At 43.7% G+C, this 25,487-nt stretch overlaps 1 protein-coding gene across 1 annotated transcript in view; it reads right to left on the bottom strand.

The window, feature by feature from the left end:
- The window catches only part of rnf220b (ring finger protein 220b), a 32,271-nt gene extending 9,084 nt beyond the window's left edge, over positions 1-23,187 (bottom strand). The window contains exons 1-5 of the mRNA XM_069698940.1: positions 22,950-23,187; positions 21,074-21,685; positions 1,806-1,932; positions 582-624; positions 388-480 (exon numbers count right to left, since the gene is read on the bottom strand). Of these exons, the coding sequence (XP_069555041.1) occupies positions 388-480; positions 582-624; positions 1,806-1,932; positions 21,074-21,665 (855 nt within the window). The 5' untranslated portion in view covers positions 21,666-21,685; positions 22,950-23,187. The remainder of the gene's footprint in view (positions 1-387; positions 481-581; positions 625-1,805; positions 1,933-21,073; positions 21,686-22,949) is intronic.
- Between the last annotated feature and the right edge of the window lie 2,300 nt (positions 23,188-25,487).

Below are 25,487 nucleotides of genomic sequence, written 5' to 3'. Positions count from 1 at the left end.
AAACACAACGTTTTTATGGTGTTGCTAGCCTCTAATTGTCCAGTGCGAAATAAACAGAACCAACCCTCACATTTGGCAAAGACTGCTTACAAAATGTAAGTAGAAATATGTGCAAATATCAGTAGGACACTGGATTTTATCTGCAGTATGACTGTATATTTATGTTGTTTTTTTTATTCTGTAATGTCTGGATTATAATGCAACCTAACAGTTTAACACATGCGGGATTAATAAAGTAAATACCATACCATACCATGCACTGTTACTATACGTCTTTAAGAGAAATCTGAGCCCCACTGGACATGCACACATGTACAAACATATCACTTTATAGATCTAAAAATCCCTATAATCAGACAATGGTTTTGTTACTTTTCTCAACTGTACCTGGTACCGGTCAGAGTGGGCTTCCTCAGCCGGTCGAGGGGGCGAAGTGGGAGAACCTCCTTCACGCTTGATATGAAGAGAGAGAGAGAGAGACTGGAGGAAAAAAGGAGAAGCAAAAGACAAACAGAATCAAAGCTGGGATAATGGTGACAGCTTTACTAAATACCGTGAAGATGTCACAACTGTGTGTTTACCTTCTGCGTCCTTATGAGCTGGTCGTGCTGCACTGAAGTGGCACTGCAAGGAAAAGAAGTGAAATAATAGAGACTCGGATGTTAAACCCGCTTGGAAATAGAACGCCACACTGCACACATGCACATAAATCAACTATACAATCTTCTTATAAAACATACAAACGCAATATTGTCATTTAAATGTCATCTCATGAATAACCTCTGCTTTTATCTTGTCTGAATTTGTATGCGAGTCTGTGTATAACCTCATTTTACTCTTTCTCACTTTATGTCTGTCACAGACACTGTGCTCGCACACTCTTACACACACACACACACACACACACACACACACACACACACACACACACACACACACACACACACACACACACACACACACACACACACACACACACACACACACACACAACGTCCCCGTGGGCCAAGTTCAATTTGAAACCATTACTGTCCACGGAGCGGTCGTTAAGCAGATTTGGAGTGTAATGTCTTTATTGGAGGAATTATTCTTCTGGTCTAAGCAGCAGGTAATGTGTGTGTGTGTGTGTGTGTGTGTGTGTGTGTGTGTGTGTGTGTGTGTGTGTGTGTGTGTGTGTGTGTGTGTGTGTGTGTGTGTGTGTGTGTGTGTGTGTGTGTGTGTGTGTGTGTGTGTGTGTGTGTGTGTGTGTACTGTTGATCCATGTGTGTGTGTGTGTGTGTGTGTGTGTGTGTGTGTGTGTGTGTGTGTGTGTGTGTGTGTGTGTGTGTGTGTGTGTGTGTGTGTGTGTGTGTGTGTGTGTGTGTGTGTGTGTGTGTGTGTGTGTGTGTGCAGGGCTCAAAGCAGCCATTAAGCAGGACATTATCTGCCTGCTGTACAAGTTGTCGCCTCAAGGCCGGAGGCTGTAATATGAAATATGTAGGGAACAATGAGGCAGCTTGTAAACACTGCACACAGGTGACAGAGAAGAAGGGAGATACCACCTGGGGAAACTGAGGCAAGTGAGGGAGGGGGGTTTGCTTCTAGATACAAAACCTGACAACGCTAATTATCAACCTGAAAGCTGAGCAGAATGCAAAACAGGAAGAAAATGACAGATGGATAAATAGAGGAAGTTAAAACTTGAAAGAAATAAGAGAACGGTTAGAAGGAGGAGATGAAGACGGGATCATCAGCAGGGCAGTTAGGACATTCATGGAGTAGATTTGTATGATCACTCAGACGACAGAGTGAGTGAAGTGCGATACCTGATCTTTAGCTGGGCGAGTTTGGTTAACTCCTGCTCCATGTGCTCCAGCAGCTCTCCTGGTCGCAGGATGGCCTGGCAGACTGGACACACTGGGGCCTGAGCGTCATAGAGGCCCTTCACTTTGCCTGCATTGATAGAGGAAGGATACAAGAAAAACAGGTGCTATTAAAAAAAAAACTGCATTGTGATTTTCATGTTGTCTTGAAATGTGGTGTACTATGGAGAGATGATAGTGTGTTTTTCAAGAGCTATTAGCTTCTTCTTTCACTCAACTAAAGGCTTAAAAGAACAAAAACTTAATTAGTCAGTCATGCGAGAGTGTTTTTTTTTTATTGCCTTTATTTATGGATATCCCTGAAAAATCTATATCTCTGTCTGAATACACCGATTCTTCTTCCTTCTGGGATTGGGGTGGGGAGAGCGGGTTGGGGGTTTGGGACAAGGTCAACTAAAAGTAGCTTCACCGACCAACTGATCTCTTTCCCACTTAAAGGATTGTTATGTATTATTTTTTTGTCAGCTTGCAGGTATGCACCATGTGACTTTTCTAATAAAAGCTGTGAGCAACTTTGAGAGTGGACATTGTGTCTTGAGGAGGATGCATAAATGATACGATGTGTATCAGTGGTCTAAAATGATATGTCACTGATTCTTTGTGTTTTAAGATACAAAACAAATTATAGTAACTGCATGAATACACATCACAACAAGTATTAATGTATTTCGTAAATATTACTTCATAATTTCTTAATAAATTATATTTTTGGATTATCATAATGATGCATTTGTGTGTAAGCAGCATTTTATTGTTGTTGAATGGAGCTGTTTTTAATTCTTATATCATTTACTTCTTATTTTACTGGTGGGGGATATAATATTTAACAAAACAGGATATTCTACAATCCCACTATATAATGTAAAATCTTAATCTGCAAAATTGCAGATGCAGTATAAATGCCAGATAAAATACTTCATTGAATATATGTTTGCTGTTAGTTAACAGACATTCACAGACCTGTGTGTGTGTGTGTGTGTGTGTGTGTGTGTGTGTGTGTGTGTTCAGTAGACCTATCTGTGCTATTGACAGACAGTGATAGTGAGAGAAAAATAGGGTTACACACACACACACACACACACACACACACACACACACACACACACACACACACACACACACACACACACACACACACACACACACCACTGTGGCCCCTGCTGTCAGTGTGTTGACATCATAGCCTGTCAATAGGAACATTACCCAGGAGGGACACTCGGCCCATTGGGCCCCACTGATGGATTACTGCCATAAGCAGCCAGCTGGGAGCCTGAGGAGCTCCACTATATCAAGATTTTACCTAGTAGATGAGGTGATTTACTCCTGAAAGCCATCAATCATATGGAGAGAGCTAGTAGGCAAGATGCACCTAATTTCCCATCTCCACGCAGTCACCAAGAAAAAAAAAAAGACATCTTCTGGCAATCACAATTTAAATCGTTTTAATATAGCACGTTACAAACAGGTTAGTTTGTCAGTTTCTTACCCCACAATGTGGGGTGCAGTGGACTGAACTTCCTTTAGGACCCTATTATCCAAACACTGTGCTACAACTCCAAATGACCAGTGACATGACAAGTTTGTCTGTCGGCAAGGGCCCGTCCCCTGACATCAGTTGAGCTATGAGCCGTCGTAATGAGGAACCAAATAGGACAAAATGGCCTCTAAATAAAACATGGGGAGGAAAATAGAAAGCAGAGTCAGGTGTCCTTGGGAGAGTGACAGCTCTCCTGGTCTCCCCCCCCCCCCGTTCACCCAAACCCTCTCGCCTCTTTTTTGCATCCCCTTGCGGAAGCCTAAATGACTTTTTCCCGACACGCATTGAGCGTTCCCGAGCTTTCTGCGCTCTGCCGCCCGGAACATGCAGGCATCAGTAAACAATGAAATCTGTGGGCTGAAATTGAATTTATAACCACATTACCTGAACAGATAACGTCTCTGAATGGCGCCGCGATAAGAGCAATGGGATTTGATTTTCAGGTGTTTTATTGGTGCACTTTTTGGATAAGCCCCCCTCCTCTGACGACAGCCTCTCCCCCACCCTTCACCTCTGCTCCACACACACATCAGATTTAATGGTGTGGGATCGAGCATGTTTGGATGTATAGATGAGTGTGTGTGTGTGTGTGTGTGTGTGTGTGTGTGTGTGTGTGTGTGTGTGTGTGTGTGTGTGTGTGTGTGTGTACACACTTTTGCTGCAAGATGCTTGTGCCACGCTCTCGTAAGTGACAGTTGTTGGTTCATGAGCACCTTTTTACACGTCTCCATCCCCCCTTTGCCCTCCGCCCCTGCCCACATAAACCCTGTCAGTATCAGTCAACCTCAGCCCCTCTTCAGCCTGTGGGGTCTAAGACACAACAGGGGCTGTAAAACCTGCCTGTGGGGCTTGTTAACTGTTCCCTCACTACGGCAACTGGCTCGAATGGATTGGCCCTCTCTCTCGCTGGGCTGTGCCGAGTTTGACTGGCCCATCTCCTAATGGATTCACTGTCTCTGTGTCTCGGGTTGTTTCCTCTTTCTGTCTGTGTCTCGCCGGTTCAGGACCTCCTTTCCTGACTGTCTAGCCTTTGTCCAGCTGCTATTTTCTCCCTTTAAGTACAGAGCCCACATGGGAGGCCGCTTCTTCGCTATATTTATGTCTTGGTCCTGTGAAATGAAATGTGAGGATCAAAAAGCCAGTTTTAATGTTTTGTGGTCACTTTAAAAATGACTAACCTATTTTCATAATTAGTTTCAAACGTGTTTTTATGTCTATTAAACTGAACTGTCATGATAAATATATACATTCTTCTGTAGGGTTTTTGTTGTTTGAAGGGAAGCACAGACAAGCATACAATAAAATCTTCTTATTTCAGCATGAATTTGAAGAGAATTCACCCTTTGGGCACATAACCCATCCAAACTCTGATATGTCTCTGCCCCATCTCCCCTTGAAGAGCATCATTAATTAGCAAATTTAATGTTTGAAACCAAAAAGCATATTGTCATCTTCCTTCTCCTCTTGTGTGATTGATAGTCCAAACCAGTTTGTGTTGTTCTGTGTCGATGTGGATTGTGACTATCCGCTCCGCACTGAAACAGAGAGATCAGAATCCTGCTGACAAATCCTCAAAGCACCGAGTCCCCCCAAGGGCCTGGGTAATGGCCGATGCCAGCGCCCATATGACGGCTGCCAGTTCTGCTGATGCAGACGAAGCGGAGATGCCTAACGTGACCTTTAGTGAATGCCACATCACATCAGGCCTGGATGTCACCCGCTGACATTATGCTGGGGCATGAAAAGGCTGTTCTGCAGGGGAGACATGGTGACGAACGTCCCTCCGGTGACAAACCTGTAGACGTGGTGTAATTCTGACTGACGTGGGCAGGATCGGACGGCTTTGAATGGCAGGGGACGTGCGAGTAAGCATCCAGGGGAGGATGTGGAGCTTTTTTTATTATTATTTTTTTACTCTCCTTGCGTGGGCTGGGTCTGTTTTTCTCTGTGTTTGCTGGCGATAAAGTGCTGAGACAACTCACTCCAAATGGCATCATTATCCCAATCATCAAACAATTTTCTAAGCACATCAGAAATCCCTCTATAAAGCCATAACAAGCATAGACTCTATATAACCAGTAGGCATGTAGAGATTGGTGGGGGAGTAAAGTTAACGCTTGGCGGCTAACACTGCAGTGGTGGGTTGTGTAGGCAGGTCCTTGGCACACTTTCAGAGAAGATGGAGGGCTATAAAAGCCGTTGGCTCCTGCCACACCTGTACCCCACCCTGTCCCGCGGCCTGCTTCCTATTTAAAAGCATCACATGCAGGATATTAGTCAGGGTTTTTTGCCGTCTGTGAGGTAGAGCTAACCTCTGAAGCAGAGGGGGGAGAAGGGAAAGTATGCAGGCCGCCGTTTGTTTTTTATTGGGGAAATAATGGCCTATTGAGAGGTTGGGTATTTAATGAGCAACATAATAGGCCCTGTAGTAACACATCTGCTATGAGCAGAGTCATTTCCTCAGCTTTCAAAGGCTGCTGCTCAGGCCTTTGAAACAGCAAGTCCAGTTGCCTTTGACTTGTACTTCTAGATATCTGCTTTGTATTAATTGCAGAATTGCTACAACGGTAATACATAAAAGACAAATGTGCTGCTCGGGTCCTAACCGCATTCAGCGGCCGATGAAGGTACACTTCCTCTCCTGGCTTGACCTCAAATCTCTCACTGTCCAATCATATTCCAGCATCCTCCTAAATATCCCTCCCAATCTGCAATCAATTGTGTTTAATGTATTAAAGACACTCACCACAACCACCGCAACCTTTGGCCCTGGCACGAATCAATGCCTCGTTAGACCACTAACGATCATTCATTGACTAATAAGATCTGTATCAACCTCTTGTAGGACATTGATTGGCCTTTGGCCTTTGTAGTGCTTGGTGCATTACGTTGACAACGGGAGACAGCAGCTCTAAGTCCTGGGGAGTCGGATGATGAAAAAGCTCCTGGTGGGAATGGACAGGAATCTTAAACCCCAAATAGACTTATTCTCAAGCACCTCAGGCCAAAGCTCCTTTCTTCTGCCCCACAGATCAATGGACATAACCTCTCTGACCACAGGTCAATCAGAGCATAGACTCTGAATTTCTCTCCCTCTGCCTCTCCTTCTTCCTCTCTCTCATTTTCTCCATTAGTCACTGCGATTGTTCCATCAGGTGCAGGCGTGGCTCGGCATGCATGTGTCAAATCATCTGGTGGATGGAGAGTGGACTGGGTAGCTGTGCGACTGTGTCGCTGTGACCATATTTCCCTTCTCAGGGCCTGAGGGCAAAGATCGAACCCTGCCTACGCTCCGTTCCAGCCAATCAATCTTCCCCTCATTGAGATGCATGGCTCAATGATCTTTGATAGTGACTTCCAGATTGGAGAGAGGGAGTGGAAGTCAGGGGGAAGGTTAGGACTGTCCTTGGCTATTTGTGGTAATATGAGGCTACTTAGAAGGCGCCTCACAGTAAAATATCTGCACCTCTATTTAAAGAGTTTTATTCTGAACTATGGAGCATAAAGTTTTATGGTATCTGGTGAAAAGAGGTTAAAAAGGCCACTTAAATAATTTTCTGTTGTTGCACGATTACGGAAAACAAAAGCTCTTCACAGGTCTGCTTAATTCAATAACACAACTCTGAATCCAGGTTTGATAGAGTCCGAATCTTATTAATCCTCAGTGAGACATCTTCCAAATTAAACAACAAAATACGCCAGGACAAAATCCTCAGTCCGCTGTCATTCTTCTTGAGAGGACAGTCTTACTAAAGGTTCTTCCAATATTTTTACTACCTGAGTGAACTGGCTATCAGCTCTGATCACTTGGTGTGTCACGATCATCACAGGAGAAATGTATTATTTAACACTAGACACTGGGTGTGAACTGTGACTGAATTGGAGGTTTTCTTTGGTCATGTGAGGAAGAAGCTGAAAGGAGTACAAGGAGGTGAAACCTTTTATTTAAATACTTATACAAACAGCTCATTGGATCAACCTCATTTTGAATCAGGTCTAATTGTCCTGGGGTATTCTCTGATTGCTTCTGACTTTGGTTCCAAAATGGACTCTGTAAGACCATATTCCTGAAATTATCAGCCCAGAAAGCAACATTCCAGCAATGAAATCCAATCTTTATGATCTTCAATCCAAAGGGGGGGGGGGGGGGGGGGGGGGGGGGGGGGGGGGGGGGGGGGGGGGGGGGGGGGGGGGGGGGGGGGGGGGGGGGGGGGGGGGGGGGGGGGGGGGGGGGGGGGGGGGGGGGGGGGGGGGGGGGGGGGGGGGGGGGGGGGGGGGGGGGGGGGGGGGGGGGGGGGGGGGGGGGGGGGGGGGGGGGGGGAAAGTAACCAAGCTCGTCCTCTGGGCAACAAGAGATCAAATCCAGTCCTTGACATCCATTTGCTGGCTGCTGGCTGTCAAAGTCAGAGCAGTCGCATTTGATCAAGAAGCTCCTATGAGCAGACAGCGATAGAGCTGTTCACCAGCAGCCTGTCACTCATTCTGATGCCATCAACCTGCACTCACAAGGCAGACTGAAATATACACATATCCAACTGTCACACTATATCAGACTGTCGGGGCTTGAACCTCTCTTAGCACACTTCAGGCAATCAATACTATTTACTGTAAATTCAACTTAAGTATATTTTCCCCGGGAGGTGGGAGAAGAGGAACGTGTTTTAGACATTTTTACTTATAAATGTATGTATTGGTTTAAAAACTTCCCCACAGTTGGACCTTCAACCACTTTAAAACTACAAGGTAGTGATTAAAAGTTTAAATTTTTAGGATATCGACAAACTAGAACAAAAACCTGCACATTAAGTTACCTTTTAATAAGTGCCTTTCTCTGGAAGTTCTTATTTTATGTAGCGATGTGATTGCTGCAATATATTTTCTTGCATTTGTTGTAGCAAACATGCATGAGGCTGCTAATCAATACATTATTTCTGTCATGTCTCTCTTAACCACTTCTGTGTGTGTTTGTGTGTGTGTGTGTTTGAGAAAAAGCGAGAGTGACAGAGAGACATCAAGAAGCTAATAGACAGATCACAATTCCTCATTAGAGGGAAATTAGATTGGCTCCAAAAATACAGATCACGATTACCCGGACCACTGATTAATACACATTAATACTCTCTCTCTCCCCCTCACTCTCTCTTATTATTCCATCGTCTCCTCCTCATCACATCTCTCTCATTTTCATTTCCCCTCTCGCTCTTTCTCTCAATTAGTGGCTAATAAGGAGAAAATGAGGGGATCGCTCTGTTGCTTGCAAGTAGCCTACTCAACTTTTCTAAACAGTCCCGGACAAACACTTTGTCAGCGAGTGTGGAACTCACTGAAGAGTTTAATTATAGAAAGACTCAGCAGTGACACTGAACCAACAGCAGTAAAGCCTGAGAAAGTGTTTTCTTACAGCAGTGTCCACACAGGAGAACTATATCACCATGTTTTTTTGATTACCTCTACTTCACTTCAGATTTTTTTATTCCCTAAAATGACAACAACGCTGACACACTGTGTCCTAGAGACACACGTACCATGACTCCGTCTCACGCTCCCAAACCCCTTAAACAAACATCCCGACTCAAACACTCAAAAAGGCTGAGTAAGTGCGCTGAACATCATCCACCAGCACTCAATGCATTTTTTTCAGCAGGGAAAAATGGTGGATTAACTACACTCTTACTGCTGCTATCAGGTGCATGAGGCGCACTCTGAAAATTCAGACGAGGTTCCCAGATGGCGCTGAGAGGCTACGGTACAGTTATTACAACAGTTACAGTATGTAACAAAGAAAGGCACTCTGCTAAACTGTTTCCAACATAAGTCCGGTCATTAAGACTCCAGATGAATTTTCTGGGAAATGAAAGATGGAGCGACTAAAGAATAACAAGGAAGGAGCAATTTTGCTTTGAGACTGAAAAACACCAGGACCTCCTTTAAAGCGACAATATGTAACGTCTGCTGAGAAGTGACAACAGCGGCCTCCGTGACAATATATGGTAATTTCATGATTCTGGTGCAATAAGTTTTACTTCACAGTTATGCATGCGCAAGGGGATAAACTCTTATAGCACCAGCTCTTAGGGCCGCCGTAACGACGCAAATACTCATAGAATCTGGAGTTAAGTACATAACAACATTATTTTCTACTTTTTGTAAGAAAGAAATAACAGAAATGTATAGACATGGAAAGACCAGTCCCGGCTAAGCAAGGGCAAAGACCTAGACCCACTCCTTTCTTACTATAGGCTTCAGTTCCCCGATAGCCGTGTCCACATGGTGATGAGGAAGGGGAACTATGCAGCAGAGCTCCAGTGCATGACACCACGGCGCTGGAGAGTCTGATTCTGGAGGTGGCTGGAAACTCTGTGTGAGACAACAAGACCAGAATCATCTCCTGTCACCAGCTGCTAGCCATTTGTAAATGATGATGACCTCAATGAGCTGTTGTTGGTGAACAGGCATTCAGGGCGCAAGGTATGAAAGAGCTGCCTCTCTCGCTACTACAAGTCAGTATATCACCAAAATTATTTTGAAGTTGTTATTTTATGATACAAAAAAATTGAGGCTTAAAAGCAAATGACTGGTCAGGTGTCACCATGAAAAATTAGCTTCGCTCTGGAGGGCAAACTTTTCACAAAAGGTTCATCCGACATCCTTTTTCTTGAAGAAGATCAAATGATAAATCTCCTCTTCATCAGACAGCACTAAGACAATCAGTCTTGAGTAATATTGAGAAAGGCTGTTGGTTTTTTACATAAAAAAGCATTTACTATTCTTTGGATTTACTGATTGTTCTTTCAGCTTGTGCACTCATCACTGTTTGTGTTCGTGTGGGTTCACCATGTTTTTAAGTTTTTGTTGGAAAACTGAAGCATACGTTAGCACTAACGGATTAAAAAAACATAAAAAATGCACATGACAAAAAAATGAATGAGCAATAAAATAGCATAAGGAAGAAAAGCCAACAGAAAAAGAAGTCATAAAAAAATATATATTTTCAGGTATCTGGTGTGGCGGAAGGTGAAATCTCCTCACATCTTTCAGTAACAGTCAGAAAATGGTGCTGTCCTATATGCACAAAGGCTGCAGATAATGCCATGAAATCTCATGCGTCTGAGGGAGCTAAGCAGTCCCAGCAAAACCAACAAAACAAACTACACACAAAATTAAGATATAAAGAAACCGTTCCTGTTTTTAAAATTAACAACCAAGTCTGACGACATCTCATTTTAGCAGTGCATGTGCGTTTTTGCTAGAAGTACGATATTAAGAAATACACACCGCCATACATAAAATGATGGAAAATTCAGGCCGATTTAAAGCTGTTTTTGAGCAGTTTTCATGTTTTAAAGTATGTTTTCCCCTTCAGCCAGTAATGTCAAACAGCTGAGACACACTCAAGCGCATACACTGTCCTGCTCTACCAAGGGAATCACACCCACCTGCTTTCCCCTCACACACCTGTCCCACATGCACTTTGTGCAGTGCTGGTGAGCAGCGGAAACCTTAGCCATTAGGGAGCAGAACATTTCAAGGAAACTAAGTGCTTGTAGTATACTTCAAATAGTATCTAAATTGTTGTTCTCTCCCAGATAATACGCCCCGCATCAGGCCTCGATCGCAGTGTGAGCAGGCCTTCAGTAAGAACTTGTTGAAATTTTGGGACACCGCCCCACAGCGTCCCTCCCTTTGGCCTCATCCACGGGCATCACTGCAGATAAGCCATGTCCCTCACACATCTCCTGCAGATAACATCTGATACTGTCAGAAACACTGCGCTGACTGCTGCTGGTAATGAGAGCACCACAAGCACCTGGCGCGGTGATACACCTGTGTTTGGGTTAGTCACACTTCCTCAAGGATCTTATTGTGTCTGCCTGGATGAGCAAACAATTACGGCAAATGACGATGGTTTTATCTTCAAATGGTGGAACGATACAGATGATTGAGCAGCTTATCTTCAGTGACCCACAGACACAAAGGGAGGGAGGAGTCAGGAAGAGTTTAAGCAGTGATCTGGGATGAGAACTTAATTCATTGAATATAGAATATCAGGTGCTGAGGAAATCTCAGAGGAAGCCTTTTTTTTAATACGTAGAAAAGCACTTGTAATATTAATTATTCCTATTTTCATTGTTAATGTTTTCATTTTCCTACAAGAGTTTTAGATTTATATAGATTTATGGGTAAAGAGGTTTTACAACATACAGCCCTCAAAAATGACCAAAGAACTGAAAATTGAACACTAGCAATTTCTCGCAGTAAAGTTTTGTTTCACGCTTGTTGTACTGGATTCAGACAGAATAGATGTTGGTGATGTTGTGTCTCTTCAATATGATGAAATGCTTTTATTTCTGCTTTGAGAATCTGTAAAGACTGTATCGTACGTTGCCTCAGTGTTGGAATTTACTGCCTCATGTAGACATTACACTGCAAACAAATGTGAGCAGTAAATAACACTCTTATTGTTGTTGTTTTCTTTGGAGGCAAAAGGACACAACATCTCTGGCTGCTGTGTGTGGTATCCCAGCACCGGACAGGCTCGTTGAGAAAAAGACATACTGGGCTTTAAAACAATACGAGCAGGACGACCCTCGACAACGTGTGTGTGTGTGTGTGTGTGTGTGTGTGTGTGTGTGTGTGTGTGTGTGTGTGTGTGTGTGTGTGTGTGTGTGTGTGTGTGTGTGTGTGTGTGTGTGTGTGTGTGTGTGTGAGATTAGGTGGGTTCGCTAATATGTCAAAGCCTGAGTGTGAAGTGAAACTGAGTGTGAATATGCACAAATTGTAATGGTTTGGACTCTTGTGGGTAAAAATGTGTCTGCAAACACACTTCTAATTGTGTGAGTGTGTGTGTGTGTGTGTGTGTGTGTGTGTGTGTGTGTGTGTGTGTGTGTGTGTGTGTGTGTGTGTGTGTGTGTGTGTGTGTGTGTGTGTGTGTGTGTGTGTGTGTATATCATTTACACACGGCGCTGTGTAGCCGTGGAGAGCGCAGCGCAGCGCAGTGTGAGCCCCCGTCAATACGCCCCTCCGATCCCCCTTGTCAGCAAACACGGGAGAACAAAGAGGCCGGTGGCTGCGCCAGCGGGTATAGATCTTCTCCCTGTGTTCTCGCTCAGCGGGGTCACACCGGCGCCGCTCACAGTTCAATCTCCTCTACTTGACTGATCAGGAGCTTTGAGCTTCTCCCCGAACCAGCCCACCCAGAGCAGAGTCCAAGAGTCCACTCAGATTCGAGCAGGATTCAAGTTAAAACTAATTAAAACATTATCAATTAGAGGTACCCTGACACCGAATCAGTGTGCGTCAGATGGATTTTACTCTAAACTATGAATTTAAGAGGAAAAACAGCAGAAATATTTAAGTTTTTATCTTTAAAGCTGAAACAGTTCCTTCAGCAAAAAGAGCATCTATTATAAGTGATACCATACAAAAGCTTTTAAACAGGTTTTTACCTTTAATTGTGTTTTAAGACAAAAATATCAATATTTTCCAATGAGTGCTATATAAATTGAACTGATGATATTTTTAAGGATATTCTTTAGCATATAAACTGAATATATTTTTATGAACATAAGGCCAATAAATCTGACAATAGTATATTCATATTACTTTAAAATTTCCTTTTAAAATCAGATTATAATACAAAATTATAATCTTAAACACATCCATGCATATTTTTATTATATATTTGTATTCAGATTTAACACTTTGAATCAGCAGTTCAGTGTAAAAAAAAACTGACACAGTCATATCATATTTTGAAATAAAGACGAATACTAACCAAAGTGTTTTTAAGTCTTTTCCTACTTTTGATAGAAACACTTTGTCTTGAAACATGACTGATAATATCACTGGATAATTTCAACTTGTTCTGAACTGTCTTCGTGGCTGTTTGACATTGTTATACACACTGTTACATATATATATATATATATATATATATATATATATATATGTATGTATAACAGTGTATACATACATACATATATATATATATATATATATATATATATATGTATGTATGTATAACAGTGTATACATACATATATACACTGTTGCCTTGAACAGTAGAACTTTAGCAGCACTTAAAATGGCACTTACTGATAGAACTTTGTAGTTTGGCTTTCTTGAAGAAATTGTATTTTCTTGATTCCTGTTGTTCTGGGTTGTGTAACCTCATGGTTGAAATGCACTTATTGTAAGTCGCTTTGGATAAAAGCGTCAGCTAAATGAAATGTCATGTAATGTAATGTTATACAAGTTAAAGCTACTGTATGACTTTGCTTATGTGAACCTCAGCTACAGCGGAATAAGCGCTCAATGCACTATATTGGCATCATTTGCATTGAAACAATCCACAGCATGTATCCCATAATCATTCAGTGATTGATTGGTAATTGTACTAATAGGGTCACGACCGAGACAATAGGATGTGGAAAGAGTCCTTGCTCACTCTCAGCCTCACAGAGGGCCTGCCGAGCACTGCCTGTGTGGTCCATGGGGACAATTAGCACAATCTCCATACTAATGGCAGCCTGTAATGGACACTGCTGAGCCTGCCAGCCACTGTGTGTGTGTGTGTGTGTGTGTGTGTGTGTGTGTGTGTGTGTGTGTGTGTGTGTGTGTGTGTGTGTGTGTGTGTGTGTGTGTGTGTGTGTGTGTGTGTGTGTGTGTGTGTGTGTGTGTGTGTGTGTGTGTGTGTGTGTTTGCATATTATGCATGTGTGTGTGAGGGAATGTTTGCATATGTGCATATCCTTCAGTGTGAGTGCCTTCCTGTGTGCCTGCCTTCTGGTGTGTGTGTGTGTGTGTGTTAAGTGCACACTGAATTCCAGTGTTTATGTATTTATATGTGTGTGTGTCTGCCTTAGTGTGTGTGTGTGTGTGTGTGTGTGTGTGTGTGTGTGTGTGTGTGTGTGTGTGTGTGTGTGTGTGTGTGTGTGTGTGTGTGTGTGTAAGTAGCCAGTAGCCCGTGTTTTACTGAGGTGAACCCACCCCCCCTACCCACTTTGCTTGCGGCTCTAACCCTGATCCACGGCCACTCATTAGCACCATAATAAAGAGTTGAGACGACACGTAAAAGGTTATATACTGCTGGACTGCTGTTTTCCTACCAATTATCAGACCTGTGATTTATGGCTCAGACCCAGCGCTATTCTCTGAGGAGAATTGGGGGAGTGTTTACACCCCGACACGGCGGGGTGAGGGGTCAATCCTGGCAAATTTTGACCTTTAAGGCAGAGGTCCACAGGCAGTGATGGGAGTTTGCCACACAGTTAAGCACCACTGTAAGTGACATAATCGATAAGAGGGTCTTTAGGATGCATGAGTAAGTAATCTGTAGTGTTTTCTGTGCTTTAATTTGTTTGAAGTGTCACATGCACATGGTTATATAACCCTTAACTTTCTATGCGTGAAATCACTTCCTCTTTGCTGATTTATTTGTAAAATGTATGCACAATATAATTATTTCAAAAGTCCCCCCCCAAATGAATTAAGAGACAAGTGTCCATGTCATTGCCACTACTTTTCCTTACAATCCCATGATGCATAGCAGTGCATTTTATAGATGTAAAATTTACCAATCTACTCTGCACCTGTCAGTGATGCTTCAAAATAACAATTATCCATAAGTGTCCCAAATCTCAGTTTACAGCTCACTATAGAATAAAAAGTTGAGTTTCTCGCAAGATGTCTTTTATTTAAATATTTTAAAAAGACAAAAAAAAAAATTGCACTGATAAAATACGAACGGCTGCCAATCCTGTTTACGAAGCCACTGAATGATGTCAGACAGCCGTGTATTTGGGAGGTAAAACTATCACGCCTGGCGTGCCTTTGACGTACTTTTGTCAGGCTCCTCCACAGCTGGGAGACTTGCAACAAGCACAATTGACATGCTGTAATGAGGTCTGTGTGTGACAGTAGGCAGACACACATATACAACACACACACCCACACTGTATAATGTAATATATATATATATATATATATATATATATATATTATATATGTGTGTGTGTGTGTGTGTGTGTGTGTGTGTGTGTGTGTGTGTGTGTGTGTGTGTGTGTGTGTGTGTGATCCTGGCTGCTATCCAAGGACGCAGGATTGGCGTGGTTTGCTGTCTGTCTGTGCTGCTCCTCAGCAGCATGTGTTTAACCCCAGAATTTGGCCTTCCTGCCCTCCCTATCTGCCTGACTGATTTGTTGGGCTCCGGGGACAGAGCGGGATGGTGTGTGTGTGTGTGTGTGTGTGTGTGTGTGTGTGTGTGTGTGTGTGTGTGTGTGTGTGTGTGTGTGTGTGTGTGTGTGTGTGTGTGTGTGTGTGTGTGTGTGTGTGTGTGTGTGTGTGTGTGTGTGCGTGCGTGCGTGCGTGCGTGCGTGCGTGCGCCTCACTTCTTATGAACATGGGATTCAATCTATCGCCTTTACCCCAAGCCTTTCCTATGCGTGCAAACACACACACACACACACCAAGTCTTTGATGTGAGATCAGAGGCAGCTATGATGCAGGTCGATCAGGTGCGCACAGAGAAAAGTAGAAAGAGGGGAAAACGGAGAGAGAGGAAGGAGGAAAGATGGCCTCAGTTAAAACAGGGCTGTTGTTTTAACAACCCCTGAGCCCTGCATTCATTATAACCATCTCTCTCACTCTGTCTCCCCGCTTCGCTTTCTCTGTCTTCCCGTCTCTCACCACACTCAAGCCTTCTTCTCTCTCTATACACAGAAGCATCTTTGCTCATGTGGGCCGATCACAGGGGAGATGGAGGCACATGCAAGGCCTACAAGATGTGCTATGACTCAGGTTTCTGTAGGACAATCTGTTGACTGTCTAACAGGTGCTGATGGTCACCACAAAAAGACCCCGCACACACGCTCACACACACACACACACACACACACACACACACACACACACACACACACACACACACACACACACACACACACTTCCCCCTGCTACTGTAAAAGCCTGCTGCCAGACTTATAGAAATCCTGTCTGTCTCGAACAAGCCGTGTGGTCCACAGCCTTGACACTCCTGCAACTTTTGAAGATAGAAAAAACATACACAGATACAAACTAAGCACTCCCGATGCATCTGCAAATACACAAACACCTACAAGACCACACATATCAAAACGTAAGTCTAAATACATGAAGAAAAACTTCCACATTCCCCTTTACAGCCTTTATAAGATGAAGGGAAGGAGGTAAAAAATAGCTGAGAAGACTTTCCCCTCCTGCCAGGATGAAAGCTTCTTTTACTTGGGAGAACATTAGGAGAACAAACTACCATCACAACAGGAGGGGGAACAGTCAACCACGGCGTGCTCTCACATCAAACACAACCACCATTAATATTGTAACGCTTCCTCCCGAGTGCTTCAAATCAAGAACAAGAATACAAGTGTGGTCAGTAACGGAGCTGGGTGCAGATGGCACTTAATTTGGGATGATGCAGCTTTGAAAACAAGTTGAACGTCACCGTGGCGACAGTGTGTGTTGATGTCAGGTGTGCATTCTTTCTTTTAGCTTATCAAACAGTGAGGATTTTTTTAATTGCTTTTTGGTCCTAAAATTTTATAACTGTGTGTTTCATTATTTCTTTTTCACTATGAATCTGTATGAAAATTACCAAAAGCTTTGTTTTACTCACTTTAAATCTTTTTTTGCCGTCTTTCTTCGTGTTTACACCTTCTTACTGCCAGATTACCTCAGTTTTCTCAATGAAATTTGTTTGTGACCAATCACACAAATACAAAATCATACCAAAAGCAAAATAAAAAAAAAAAAACACTTAGCATAAGCATAAGGTGAGTGTGACAGTTGATGCATGGAGTGCCCGTGCAAGTCCGCCTGCTAAGGAGTACACACGTTGGGAATAATTGCAGGCAGCAGATACTATATGTGTATGCATGAGCATCGAGTAGTTGCTATTGATCTCCTGTGGTCTGCTAGGGGGATGTAAACACTGTGTCTTTCAACAGGAAGCTCCACTCAATACGAGCAGCCGTCAATGACAGCTACACACTAAACACAACACACGGGCCTCCTGTTATCAAATCAGCACGTACACAGCCGGAGTGTACGGCCTGGTGTGTGTGTGTGTGTGTGTGTGTGTGTGTGTGTGTGTGTGTGTGTGTGTGTGTGTGTGTGTGTGTGTGTGTGTGTGTGTGTGTGTGTGTGTGTGTGTGGGAAAGAGATGTCAATATAGAATACAAATTATATGCATAAATAAGCGTATGACAAATATGCACAAACATGCATTGCTAGTGGGTAAAAGCTTTGATGATTTCCACATTATAATTACTGACCACAAGCTCCTACGTGTGCTGATTCTGCAACATTTCGCTTTACGAATAAACAATTCGTAAAGCAAAGTTCGGCGGTCGAGCTTAAAACAACTCTGCTTTCCTTAATTCCCTTCACAGCAGAAATATCCCAAAAATAAAATACACCCAATTTCACACATACACACACAACAAGCCCCCGTAAACTCAAACCCATCAAACTTCAGCACAGAGATAATCTGTGCCAAATCTAAGATGAATGAATAACCAACCATGGAGGACACTTGGACAGTGAGCGCATCTGGTGGAGAATCCTCTGTGTCTTACGCTTAAATGTTTCCCCTCTATTAACTTCCTGCAGGATTTGGTTTCAATCAGGGGAAAATTGGGCAAGTCTTTTCAAAGGCTGGATGCACTGAATTAGTTGTGATGAAGACTTTTGTTCATTTTGAATAACTGTAGTTATGTAGATAAAATGGTTCTCTGGCACAGTTCTGACGACGATACACTAATTAAACACTTTGCTTCAACCACATTATGTTCTGTTACAAAGTTGGAAACAGTAAAAACTACAGCTAACAGTCGGCAGGCCTCATTAGACTGAATATGGACTTCAAAAAACCTCACAGAAAAACATACAAAATCACACTAAACTGAGATGGGCGAGTTATTGTGCGTTTAATGGTCTCGTTATGTTTTGTCTGCAAGAAGTGTGTGATAAATTTTTTTTTTTTTTTCGGTTTTGGGGAGCTGCTGTGGTGGAAGTCAGATTTTCACTTTTCTGACAGCCACATCCACAAGCTGGACGTTTCAGTGCTGCATCGCAACACAGAGGCTCTCAAACATCTGGCTCCAGTTATCACAGCTCTCACTTAGCTTTGCCACCACTGTGAGATGCAGATACACACACATTTACACACACACGTCTGGACATGGCGTGTTTTGCCACTTCACTCCTCCGCTTTCCCAACTCGTGTTTCTGGTAAAGGAGCATTTTAGTTCCAGCTCAGGCTTGTGGCGGAAAGGATCTCCCTGAGGAAAATAAGCATGACTCGCTTCAGTGAAGACATCTGCCCTTTGAAAGCAAGCATGGCTGTTTGAACAGCTGTCAGAGCACACCGTGCGTCTCAGACCTTCCCTGATAAAACAGAGGCAAGTCAGGGAGGGAAAAATCGACAGAAGAAAGGCACGAAACGGACAGAAGGAGATGGCCACTGGCAAAGACCCCTCAAGGCAGCCGGGAAGAGGTGCCCCGTACCTGTTTGTTGTCGGGACTGACAATTAGGTGTGAGAGGAACTGCAGCACATGGTCGTACCTGTGTGCACTGCTGGAGACAAAAATTCCCTCCGCTCCTTCTGCAGATTCAGAACACTAGAAAAAGTGAAATCTCCTGGACTGAAAAGTCATTAGTTACAAAACTTAAGAGAATTCATGTTGTGTCATGTTCTTCAAAAGTTAAATTATACAATATTAATTCCCTGCATTTGATTTATTTTATATATTTAGGAACATCATGCAGCCACAGGTAAGTGCCCAGGAGCAACTCCTGTTCTGATGCTTGTACTTTGCTTAAGGGCAGTATCTGGAATATTTGTAATACTACCATGGAGACCATGAAACTCATACAAAAACTCACACAGACAAGGTAAAAAAAAATGCAAACTCCACACAGACGTTAATTTAACTAATGAAGAAAACTATAAAAGAATAAAAGTCTGATTTTACGGTCCAGTTTGTAGTGCAGTGAGAATTTGCATTGCTATCGTTGCTGGCGTATGGGCTCTGTAGACACTCTCACACCCAAAGAAGATTTCAAGCTTAACACTTAAGACTTTTGGTCCTGAAGAGACTGTCTGTTACCCAGTCAAGAGGAACAAGTGTATGTCAGACTTAGAAAAGTGCTGGGAGCAAAATTGCATTAAAGCTCTTAGTTTGCCTGAGCTCCAATCTAATTGGATAAAGCTGGAAAAGCAGCTTCCAATGTGCATGAATCCATTTTTCCCCATTTCTTTTTTTTTTTTGTAGGAGCAATGCCCCCCATGTCCCGTCTTTTGTCCTTGTCAACATTCCCCAAATGAGATTCCCAAAATCAGGAGGTGAGCATGCATGCACGAGTGCACCGAGCAAACATTGTCAGACAGACACACCTCTCACACCAGCATGCTGGCTGGCAGCTCTTCTTTTCCTGTCCTTATTAAAATTCCATATTGAGATTCCTTCCTGCCACTCCGCCTCCCTGGCCCTGTCACTCAGCCACCAACCAGCGACAAAACCGGCAAGTTTCAACAAAGACGCACACATATGCATGGAGACACACACAGCACATCATCCAAACTTTTCTTAAGACAGCTCGTCCCTGCTCCCGCCCTTTATGTGTGGGATGAAAGTTTCCTTTAGGTGATATGTATGAGAACGTGTATCAGCCCCCCTCCACCCCCCTTTTTCTCATTGTCATTATTTTCGATGGTGTCCCCCTCTGATCTGCTGAGCCTTTGGGTGCTCTCTCTCTCCTCTCCCTCTGTCTTTCTCTGGTCCCTTTCATCTGTCAGGCGCTCCCCTTGGCGACCGCCACTGAGGGGGTTTGATTTCCCATCATGCCTAGCATTGCCTCCCTGACTTCGGCTCCCTCACTCCCTCCTTCTTTCCCTCTGAGGCGAGTGTTGTGCCCCCGCGTCGTTGGGCAATTATCCCCGGGAGTAATGAGGAGCGTCTCTCCCACCGCCGCACGCTGACTGACACCTCTCCCACTCATTTGTCAACAAATCAGACGGCTGGTGTGGGCGGCCATATTGAGCTGAGGGTTGTCGTCGGGAAGCTCAGGCTGAGGCGCATCGCAGCATCTCTCTCTCTCCCTCTCTTTTTCTGTATCCTCCTCCATCCCTTCCTCTCTATCTCTGCCACCTCGTTATCTCTGACAGGGTGTCATTCCTTCCAACTCTCACTCCTCCTATGTCAACCCTCCATACGCTCCGATGTATTTGTGTTTCTCAGCCACCGAGAAAAGTCTGACTTTCAATAGGCCTAATGGTCATATGTGGCTAATGATCACTAAGCTGCATAAGTGACACTATTCAATTTATTTGTGTCAAAGCCAGTCACAGGCAGCCGCTGTAAACACTTTGCCCAACTAGACGATAAAGACTAGAGTGCAAATGGGAGAATATTTTCAGATATGTCTTTACTTACAAAGGCTCCTTTCAATTTGTCACCTTTAGTCAGTGCAGCTGTAGAGGATATGTTAATCTCATTGGCCGTGTCATGCCAGGAGTGAGCAGACCCTTTGATGTGCCTGTTAAACTGAGCACAGTTCACTGCAAAGATGTGAGATGAGTGGCTGTGTAGATGTGAGCAGGGACAGTGAAATGTATCAGATGTGTTTCTGAACTTACTGTGTTCTTTGCGCTCCTCTGGGCTGGATGAAGCCTCTCCGTCAGACAGCAGGCCAGACATGGAGAACAACTTTCTCCCCGAGTCCTCTCCAGCTTTGAGCGAGCCTGCAAGGGAGCCGAAGTCAAACTCCTTCCCCTCCAGCTCTGGAAAGCAGCTTTTCAGCCTCTTGGCTGGGGTGAAAGCCGAGTGGTAAACCCCCGACTCCCTTTCCTCTTGTGGGGAGGAGAAAGGTCGGAAGGCGCCCACACCGCTGTGGTTGAGCATGCCCAGGGTGGAGCAGTCCAGGTTCGGTGGGGTGAACTGGGGGTGCAGGTGGAGCAGGGAGGCTGGGAAGTCTCGGGATGGAAAGGTGCCTGAGATTGGGCCCTGGCGCTGATACATGGAGGTGAAGGTGTAGGAGGCCGAAGGGAAGGGGAGGTGGAGGTCCTTCTCCACAGAGGCAGGGACACCAAAGGGCCTGGGCGCCTGACAGGGGACAGAGGCGTCTCGGCCAGCCTCAGCGGTGGAGGCTAAGACCATCAGGGCGGGGGAAGCGAGAGGAGCTGGCAGGTAGGAGGGGCTGTCCATTTTGAAGGGGCGGTGAAGGTCCATTCACCTCCCTGTTACTGGTCCTGAGGAAAGGAAGAGGAGACACAGAGGGAGAGGAAAGAGTTCAGGAGGAGCATCAAGGAAAAGAGACAAGTCCCTCATTTCTTTATATTGTTACTGAATGTCATAATTAAGTTGTGCTTAAGTTGTGTTGTGAGGAAATATATTTGATTTAAGCAAAAAAAAAAATACTATTATTTCCTTTGGTTGATTTTCCAGGAAACTCTTTTATGATCCTCAAAATCTCTTCCTTTTGCGAAACACACTCAGTTGCAATTCTGGAGGCATTTTTAAAATTACACTTTTGGACTAATTTCAACAGAAAAAGAGTTGGAGGAGGCCTACTGTGCCTGTAAATAATTAGACGGAATAAATTGCCAATAAAACACACACGTAGCAGGAGCCTGCAAAAGATGCTTTTAATAGTGAAGTCTGAGCGAATAGATTAAAAGGGAGAAAATCAGACAGACGCACTCGAAAAAAAAAAAAACGATTCCTCTTTTCTTTTTGCTGTAATAAATTGATTGTTCCGGAAAATCAATAAAGTGTAAATCCTGCTCATCGTATTCAGTAAAATCAAACCGGTGGTGGGTCTTTCCTATGTAAAATAAACATCTGGACATAGAAGTTTTAGAACATTTTTAAAATGTAAAATCTACGCAGAAACGTGAAGGATTAATGAATTGTCGTTTCTTTAAAATATAAAGTTTGAACAATACTACATTTCAGTAGGGGAAAAACTGCATAAATGTATTAAATCAAAGAAATATTTCTGGAATATCCAGATATATTTCTTTATTATCTCTATATTTCCATATAGTTCTGGAAAAGGGTCTACATAAGAAAGAAAAGTTTCTACCCACTGATTCACCCTTTTCAAGTCACGTCAAAAAATTGCCGTCGAAATGGCCTGCTCCAGGATGAAAATTTAAGTTTGAGCACTTAAATCATTAGAAAAAAAAACCCACCAAAAATAGGAAAAATAGCCTTCCCTAAATGTTGTAAATAACTGACAATTTGGTTTTGCTGTTACTTTTTACTCACTGGGAGCACAAACAAGGTCCACATTTTACCCTGTTATTATATCACATGGATAAACTAGTCTACTATTTATTCAAAGTATTTACAATAATGTGTTTCAGAACTGCAGCGAGAACGCACAAGTTACTTCGGAAAAGAAACTACAAAGCCCGACAGAACACCCGCAATCAAACAACCAATTAAACCAATTAAAGCAAATGAGGCTGTAATCACTTGTGTTATCGCGAAGCATCAGTCGGTACTCACCGTGATGAAGTACTCAAAGCGAGGTTTATTTCGCCGCCAACTCTCTCACTCTGCTTCTCTTTCAACTTGGAGTTAATTTCAAGGACGCGGCACTTTCTCCTGGTGGCGCAGGAAAAAGAAGTCAAAAGAAAAAAAAAACACCGTGCAGCTGCGGGCAGAGTGTTCGGTCCTCCTCCAGATTGTTTGCGAGTGTTCACGAGTTGAGTGAAGGCTGAGATGAGCAGAGTTTGGCGATTTGTGGTGTCGCTGTGTGTCTGGGCAGGATCAAGGCACCAGTGAGTGGACTGGCTGCGGGTCGGTCTGTCTCTGCTGGTCTGTGCGCTCCGTGTGACAATCCCCCCCCTCTCCCTTCTTACCCTGCCCTCTTTCTCTGTAGCCTCTTCCCCCCTCTCTCCCCTGCGCTCTTCCCCCTGTGACGCGCTGCCAGTGATGGACACATTCAATTTCTTGCCCTCCTTAAAGGTGAGCTACGGTGAAATTGAGTCAAAAGAAAAATACAGTACAGTCAGGAAGAAATAACAAGAAAACTTTGTGGCATAAAAGTGCCATATTTTACAGTCATATAAAAACAAACCTCAGAATTTTTTTATGAAAACCTAAATCTTCTCTTACTATGATGATTATCTTGTTGTCCTGTTAAGATTTGTTGCACTGTAACACTTCAAACTTGCATGGTTTGCATCCACCAGACACATCTGGCCTTATAAAGGAGATACAGGCTCTAAAATTAAAGTCTGGATTTCACTGCATTAGGTACATTTACAAGTTCTAGTCATCACTTTCTGTGGGTGTGTGTTGGTGTCACTGCTTTGAATGGCAGGTGAATGTGTCTTCTTTTCTTCTGTGGCTCACTGCGCCTGCTACAGTCCTCAGCCTGGGTGATTGACACTTGGGAATATTCCCTTTTGATGAGACACAATGCAAACCAATGGCATTATTTGTCACAGATAATCTGCTTTCAAATCCAACACATTACACGTAGTGTAATATCTACATTATTCATATCTGATTTCGAGCACATTGTCAGAAAGCACAGCTCAGAGCACCACAAATCAGCCCAAATCACTCTTAATTTGTTTTTATCGGTATTGGTATTGCTTAAAGACTTTTTGAAATAATGTAATTGAAATAATTCCTTATTCCCCGGAGCCAATCCAGAGGCTTTACACCGCTAATCTAATGTGACACGCAATTTCCGTCTCTCAGACGATTGCTTCCCCTCAGGTCCCTGTCTTTAATGAACAGCCATTTGGCTGTGAGCCTGTGTGCGTGCATTTGTGTGTGTGTGTGTGTGTGTGTGTGTGTGTGTGTGTGTGTGTGTGTGTGTGTGTGTGTGTGTGTGTGTGTGTGTGTGTGTGTGTGTGTGTGTGTGTGTGTGTGTGTGTGTGTGTGTGTGTGTGTGTGTGTGTGTGTAATCAGAGAGCGAGACACAGTCCTGAGATAGGAAATGGGTGAATTGGGAATATCACAGCCCAGAAGAAGACCCAAGAAAGAGGATTGTGAGGAGACATAGCTGGAGATCAGTGGATTTGCTGTGATAACACAGCCTGAAAACACACCAAATAATTGAGATATAAAAATAAATATTGCCTCTCTTGTCTACATTACCTAAGACTGAAGAGAACCACGACTTAGCCTGGACAGTTCATGTGTCCCTCACATCTTTAGAGGGCTCCCTGAGATGGAGCTCTCGATGTGTGCCGCTTCCTCTCACACCTTAAGGCAGTTGCTTGGTGAAGCGGTGGAGGGCCAGACAGCAGATGCAGACCTTTAAATGGACACATAAACAGGAGTCCAGACTGACTGTGTAACAGTGTTGCCTTCGGACCAATAGGGAGCGTGGAACACATGTCTTCCTAGTGACAAGGCAAGGTCATTACTCCACTTAGAGAGCACCCTCTCACTCACATTGTTTTGGGGTCAGACAGGTGGATGCCATCACACACCCACACAAACAGAGAAACTCACAGGAAAGAATGGACAAACATGGGACTGGATCCCCAAATCAAATCTGATTAGGGAAAGGATAACCTCTGATTCATAACAAATCGATATGAAAAGTAATCTTCAGATTGTCAATGCTTTTTGGAAACTTCTTTTCTGTTCTTTCACTCAGAAATGCAAGAAATTCCCTAATTTGCCAACTGATTAGTGAACACACTCACCACAAGTGGCTCCATTGACATTATGATTATTATTTCTTCCCTGTTCTTCCAATTTGCCCCGTGTGCTAGTGGCTGTGGGTGGTGTATAGTGGATGATGGGTGTGTGTCCTGCAGGCCCAGTGAAGTGTTAATGATGTCCCCGCTGCCTCAGCCAGGTTATGGCACAGGGGCCGTTAGCCGCCCAGGGTAAACTGCATGGCTCCCAGAATAAATTGCCACCCGAAGCCACGCAGGCTGGTCAGCCAGCCAATTACAGGCCTGCCCGCTCAGCTGAGGATGATGGGATGCGATGTTAATTGTATGCTTTCATTTTCTGGCAGGAGGTGAGTCACTTGGCTGTCTTCTTGACTGCCATACACTCACGCACACGCAG

The sequence above is a fragment of the Brachyistius frenatus genome, unplaced genomic scaffold, assembly GCF_029030835.1.
Source record: "Brachyistius frenatus isolate BFR_SWC_R1_liver_20210118 unplaced genomic scaffold, ASM2903083v1 Contig_29, whole genome shotgun sequence".
Lineage (NCBI taxonomy): Eukaryota > Metazoa > Chordata > Actinopteri > Embiotocidae > Brachyistius > Brachyistius frenatus.
Note: the sequence above shows the minus strand (reverse complement) of the source record. Positions and strands in the feature narration are given on the sequence as shown.